At 44.4% G+C, this 6,918-nt stretch overlaps 2 protein-coding genes across 2 annotated transcripts; both read left to right on the top strand.

Moving 5' to 3' along the window:
- Positions 1 to 3,756: 3,756 nt before the first annotated feature.
- On the top strand, positions 3,757 to 4,482 carry LOC142635000 (uncharacterized). Its single transcript, XM_075809222.1, has one exon. The coding sequence runs from the start codon at positions 3,757 to 3,759 to the stop codon at positions 4,480 to 4,482; it is 726 nt and encodes a 241-aa protein (XP_075665337.1).
- Positions 4,483 to 6,054: 1,572 nt separating this feature from the next.
- LOC142635001 (uncharacterized) lies at positions 6,055 to 6,918 on the top strand. The gene has a single exon (XM_075809223.1). It carries the CDS (start codon positions 6,055 to 6,057, stop codon positions 6,916 to 6,918), a length of 864 nt encoding a protein of 287 aa, XP_075665338.1.

Below are 6,918 nucleotides of genomic sequence, written 5' to 3' on the forward strand. Positions count from 1 at the left end.
AAAGAATGATGTCCAATTAAAACAAAAGAGTGACAAATAACCACAAAAAAAAAGCAATCACCCAAGTTTATTAAAAAAATGAAAATCATGTCCAAAAAAAAAAAAAACAGTTCTAGTTAATAAATAAAAAAAAAAAAAAAAACTATCACGCCCAACCCCTAGAAAATCAAAAGAAAAATAAAAGAGGCAACGTTACCACCAAAAAAAAAGAAAAAAGAAAAGAAAAGAAAGAGAGGCACCCTAGGCCCTATAAAATCAAAAGAAGAAAAGAAAAAAAAAAAAGACAACGCTACTACCCAAAAAAAAATAGCAATGTGGATGCGAAGAAAAAATAAAATAAAAAGGAAACTGGACGAAGCCCATGTGCATAGGGATGACAATTTTGCCTTGCCCCTCCCCCGATTCGCCCCGTGTGGGTTTTCCCCACCCGTAAAGGTAATGGGGCGAGGATGGGGTAATATTTTAGCCACGCATCACAGGGCGGGGTGGGGATGGGTTTAAACTTTTTCGACCCATCCCACTCCGCCCCCGCCCCGCTTGAATTACTAAGGGTTATAATTGTAAAATTTTCATACCCTAAAACCCTACTATTTAAATAACATATCAATATTAGCTTATTTTATTCTACCTAATGTGGTTTTCTGCTTTTATTTTGTTATGTATTATACTATGAGTTATTTTTTTTAAATTTTTTTTTATTTGTGATTGTCTTGTTAAACGCTTGGATATATTATTCAATTTAAAAAAAAATTGATTTGATTTGATGGGATAAATTTAGTTGTAATTTTAAGTATATTTTTATTAATGAAATAGGTTTCATTAAAAAAATTGTACTAATTATAAGGCAAATTAACAAAAAGTAAATTTTTACGGGGTGGGACGAGGCTTTACGGGGCCCCAAGGGGCGGGGATGGGGTGAGAAAATTTTCCCCATCATGCGGGGCGGGGAGGTGATGTGGCAAAACAAAACCATGCTGGGCGGGGACGAAGATCCCATTCTTCGGCCCCACCCCGCCCTATTGCCATCCCTACATGTGCACGTGCACATGCACATAGACATTTTTTTCAATCAAGAAAAAAAAAACATTTTCACTCCATTTTCTATCCATTTTGGGGAGTAAACATTTTGGTGGGCTTAGGGAGAAAACAAACTCACCCTAAGGGTACAACCTTACTCAATATCATTAACATTACTACATATTTTGAAAATGACAAAGTTTAGCTACAAAATTAATTGTAACTTAAAGTTACAACTTTACTCACTAAAATTAACATTCCTACATATTTTGAAAATCTAACAATTGAATTGCATGTTCTTTAAACTCTTAATACATGAATCAAATTTTGTGTCAATAAGATATTATTTACTATATAATCTATAAGCTTATATTTTATGCATAATTTTAAACTACAAAAATTTACAATTTAAACAATTTATTAATGACATAACTATTGATCTTTAATTTCTTAGAAATTTTACAAGTATGAAGGATATAAGAAGAAAATGTAATCTAAAGGTCGATTTATCAAAATTCATCTTCAATCAAAAGATATTGAACAATGTTGTAGCATAAGGCTACAACCAATTTTGTAGTTAAACTTTATCCTTTTGAAAATCTAACTATTGGATTGCATGTTCTTTAATCTCTTAAAACACATGTCAAATTTTGTACTAATCAAATATTATTTACTATATAGTATATAAGCTGATATTTTATGCATAATTTTAAATTACAAAAATTTGCAATTCAAACAATATTATTAATGACATAGCTATTGATCTTTAATATTCTATAAATTTTACAAGTATGGAGGATATAAGAAGAAAATGTAATCCAATGATGGATTTGTCAAAATTTTCTTCCAATAAAAAAAATATTGAGTAAGGTTGTAACTTTAGGGTACAAATAATTTTGTAGTAAAACTTTATCCAATTAAAATTAAACAATACAAAATAATAAACAAAAATAAATAACTAAAATTATTTCATGTTATATTGCGAAAACAATTATCTAAAAAAGTTATATTGTGAAAACACATTAAAGTTTTATTATATAGGATATGACATTAATATAAATAATTATAGACAAAAATACAAATGATATTTGCACGGGCCTCACCCCCCGTCAAGCCCAATCGCCCTAAGACCCATGAAGACTAACTCTTATAAGAGTCCCACGCTGATTATACATGGTAACGCACATGCCGTCCAGGAGGTTTGAGCTCGGTGTGCCCAAAGCAGCCTGTGACGTGCCCTTGCTGAGCACAGAACTTACATGCGGGGTTGGTCCCAACGCCATTATCATTTTCTCCTTCCCGCCACCAAATATCCACTTAGATGAAACGGTATTGGACCTCCCTTCCATTGCCTAGGGCCTAGGGAATGCGCCTGCCGAGCATCAAACCCAGCGGCGGAGCCAGTTCCAATGCTACTCTCATTTCCTCCCACTCCCAACTAAACCCCCACTTATAGGTAATAGTATTGGACCCCTCCTTCCACCCACCAGGAGAATAATCATGACCGTTCCACTAAGCTTGGCTATAAATAGGCAGAGAAGATTCAGTTGAGGGGGTTGGCAATTTCAGAGGGAAAGACTAGAGAGAGCAATATCAATTCTCCTCAAGGAAGAAAGGAAAGAGTTAGTGGGAAAAGAGGGGAGACTCAGTGAACGGGGTAGCCGAGTATAGCATCGTCCATGGTAGGAAATCCACAAGCCCACTATACAAATAGATTGTGAGCCCAAACTCCTTCGAGGCCCAGCAGCTTTACCTTGGGTTGCACAATTGGCGCTGTCTGTGGGAATCTCCTACGTAGCTGTGGTGTTATCTTGGCACGCTAGTAAGGATGTCTAGAAGCGGACAGAGAAGCCATGCAGAGAGCATCACTGGAGGGTTGTCACGGGGGTCTACGTGGCGAGAAAGGAGGCAAAAATGGCAGGAGGACAGAAGGCATAGGAGGTAGAAGAGTCTGGGCCCGGAGAAGGGTCGTATCAAACCCTCCGGACAGTGTCTGACGCCTCGGGCTGCAGCCGCCTTGACAGAGGAGACCAGGAGCTTGAACAGAGGGACCAAGAGCTCGAGCGCCTGCGCAGGGCAGTCAGGGATTTGGAGTTGCAAGTAAGAGGCCGACGCAGGAGAAGGGACTAGGGAGAACGAAGGGAAAGGTCAGTAAGTGTGGGTAATCGCCGTGAGGCAGGATCTCATTAGTCCAGGTCTTGTAGACACAACGATCGCTTGTAGGAGTATGTGGACCGTGAATCGACTTCCCCCGACGCGGAGCGACCACGTAACGCGGCCTTGGATACCATGAGCCGAGCATTGCGTCAAGCTGCCCGGTCTCCATTCTCTAGAGATATCGAGAGCGCGCCTATGCCGAGCCGGTTTGCACGCCCATCATTCAATTCCTACACTGGGAAGACAGACCCGATGGAACATGTAAGTCACTATATTCAGATGATGTCCTTACACTCCCATAACGACGCATTGATGTGTAAGGTTTTCCCCTCAAGCCTTGGGCTCACTGCTTTGAGGTGGTTCAACGGGTTGAAGAAAGGCTCGATCCATAGTTTTTCAGAACTAATCCAGGAGTTCGGAGTGTGGTTCATGACTTGCAGCCAGGTGCCGCAGCCCGTGGACGCATTGCTATCAATGAAGATGGGGGCTGGAGAAACCCTTCGCAACTACGCCAGTCGGTACTAGGAGTTGTACAACGAGATTGGCGGGGGTAATGAAAAGATCGCGGCGAGCACCTTTTAGATGGGCCTACCCAAAGAATCTGGGCTGAAAGAATCGTTGACCTTAAAGCCTCTCGAGGATATGAGGCAGTTGATGAGGCGTATCGAAGAGTACAAGCGCTTAGAAGATGATCGGCTGCAATCCAAAGGGAAGGAGCCGATAATCAATTATCCTCGGAACAACGGCTTCAACCCCAAACACAGGAAGGATTTAAGAATTCAAGAGCCCGGCCCAACCGTTGGGGGAGTCAGCGCGACGTCCAAGGAGCCCATACACCGCATCATTGATAGGATAAAAAATGAGCCGTATTTTAAACTGCCGAACAGGATGGCGGGCGACCCGTCAAGGAGAAACCGAAATTTGTATTGCTCCTATCACAGGGATAAAGGGCACACCACCGAGCAGTGTAGGGTGTTGAAAGATCACCTGGAACAGTTGGTGAAGGCAGGGCATTTGAAAGAGTTTCTGGTGGAGACAGGGAATCAGGAGACCAGACAGGTTGACCGGCTGCGTCGAAACCCCCTCCCACCCCCTTTGGGAGTGATAGAGGTCATCCATGCAGCTCCGAGGGCAATTAAAGCACCCACAACAAAAGGGGTGTTGACCGTGGTGTCAGTGGAAGGAGGGGCGAGCAAACAACCCCCGGGTAAGAAGCCGAGGTACAGTAGACAACCCATCGAGTTCGACGATGACGACCTGGAAGGTACTACTCAGCCCCACCACGATGCTTTAATAGTCACGGCCTGAATAAGGGGATTTATAGTGAAGAGAATAATGATAGATCAAGGGAGTGGCGCAGATGTAATGTACCCGGACCTATACAAGGGGTTCGGCCTGAAAAATGGGGACTTGTCCAAGTATGATACACCTTTGATGGGATTCAACGGGCATATGGTGATTCCAAAAGGGCAGATTTCGCTCCCAGTTATCATGGGAGGCAGGGAGGTAATGGCGACATTCGTAGTGGTCGCCTCTTTCTCATTGTACACGGCAATATTTGGAAGGCCATGGATACATGACATGGGGGCTGTGCCGTCCACCTTGCATGTAAAAGTCAAGTTCTGAATTGATGAGGGGATTACAGTGATAAGGGGTGATCAGCAAACGGCCAGACAATGTTTGGTAGCTGCGGTAATCAAACAAATAGAGCAGAAGGAATCAGCCGAGAAGGCGCCCCTATAGCAATTACAGCATCCCTAGGTAGAGGGGACCAACGCTGCCGAGGATTTGGTAAGCGTAAAGATCTTACCGGGAAGTGAAAGGAGTTTTCAGATAGGGGCAGGCTTGAATGATGGGGAAAGGGTGCAGCTGCTACTATTCCTCATACAAAATGTGGATGTGTTTGGGTGGAATCCATATGAGGTGCCCAGTATCGACCTCGAGTTCATAGTTCACAAGTTGAATGTGGATCCTCTGTGCCCCCTCGAGAAATAGAGGCCGAGAAGGTCTGCTAAGGAGCATGTGGAAGCCGTCAGACAGGAAGTTGGGAAGCTGAGAAAAGCGGGGGCCATAAAGGAAACGTTCTTTCCGGAATGGCTCGCAAACACGGTGGTCGTGAAAAAGAAGAGCGGCAAGTGGAGAGTTTGTGTTGATTTTACCGATCTGAACCGAGCATGTCCGAAGGATTCGTTTCCGATGCCGAAAATGGACCAATTGGTGGACGCTATGTGCGGGCACCTGAGAATGAGTTTCCTCGATGCTTTCTAAGGCTATCACTAGATTACCCTAGCCGCCGAGGACCAGGAGAAGAATGCATTCTTAACGCCCGATGCTAACTACCACTATAGCGTGATGCCGTTCGGTTTGAAGAATGTGAGAGCCACTTATCAACGAATGATGACGAGCATGTTTAGGGATAAGATTTGACGGACGGTGGAAGTATACATTGACGACATGGTGATAAAGAGCAAGCAAGAAGGAAAGCATGTTGGCAACCTGAAAGAAGTGTTCGAGATACTCTGACGACATCGGCTGCGCCTCAACGCCGATAAGTGTGCATTCGGGGTTGGATTCGGCAGGTTCCTGGGTTATTTGAATACTGAATGGGGGATAGAAGTCAGCCCCGATCAAATTGAAGCCGTGATGCGTCTCAAACCGCCGGGCAATCCGAAAGAGGTTCAAAAGCTGACTGGTATGCTGGCTGCTCTTAACCGATTTATTTCCAAGTTCGCTGATCGGTGCCAACCTTTTTACCAACTCCTGAAGAAGTGGAAGGGGTTCTAGTGGGACGAGGAGTGTGACAGGGCCTTCCAAGATCTAAAGGATTACCTTGGCCAAGCACCGACGTTGTCAGCCCTAGAACCGAGAGAAGACTTGTACATGTACCTTTCGGTATCCGAGCATGTAGCGAGTGCCGTACTACTGAGGGATAACGGTGCACAGCTTCCGGTTTATTACATCAGCAAGACGCTAGTCGACCCGGAGACCAGGTACTTACCACTGGAAAAACTGGTGCTGGCACTCATGCACTCCACCCAAAAATTACCCTATTATTTTCAGGCCCACATAGTCCACGTCTTGACCGAGTACTCGCTCCAGTCATTTTTGAGGAGATCTGACTTTACGGGGAGGATAGCTAAGTGGGGGACTCGGCTGGGCTCCTTCGACATCAGATACAAGTCGAGGAACTCAGTGAAGGGACAAGTGCTTGCGGATTTTATTGCCGAGTTCTCGCCGAGAGGTACGAACATAACCTGTGTAGTAGAAGTCAAGCCATGGAAGGTGTTTGTGGATGGAGCATCCAATGCAGCTGGAGCGAGGGCAGGGATCGTGGTCATCACCTCGAAAGATCTGAAGCTAGAACACTCATTCAGGTTAGGCTTTAGGGCTTCTAATAATGAGGCCGAGTATGAGGCTCTACTGGCAGGACTAAGGGTTGTCATGGATCTGGGGGCAAAGGAGGTGGAAGTATACTCGGACTCCCTCCTCGTAGTAAGTCAGGTCCAAGGGAACTTCGAGGCCAAGGATCCCCCGATGATAGAATATCTGCGGCTAGCAAAACAGATGATGGGTAACTTTATGACAGTCAAGATCGAGCGGATAGCCCGGGGACAGAACCGGCACATCGATTCGTTGGCAACTCTAGCATCATCAATAGCTGACGAGGTACCTCGGCTGATCAGGGTGGAGTTGGTGCCTGAGCCGAGTATTGCCACTAGGGCACTGGTTATACAAGTCACTTAA

Source organism: Castanea sativa, chromosome 5 (assembly GCF_040712315.1).
Source record: "Castanea sativa cultivar Marrone di Chiusa Pesio chromosome 5, ASM4071231v1".
Classification (NCBI taxonomy): Eukaryota; Viridiplantae; Streptophyta; class Magnoliopsida; order Fagales; family Fagaceae; genus Castanea; species Castanea sativa.

Bases quoted from the DNA above. Each gene is read 5' to 3' on its own strand.
- LOC142635000 (XM_075809222.1), top strand. From the start codon at position 3,757: ATGGGCCTACCCAAAGAATCTGGGCTGAAAGAATCGTTGACCTTAAAG.
- LOC142635001 (XM_075809223.1), top strand. From the start codon at position 6,055: ATGTACCTTTCGGTATCCGAGCATGTAGCGAGTGCCGTACTACTGAGG.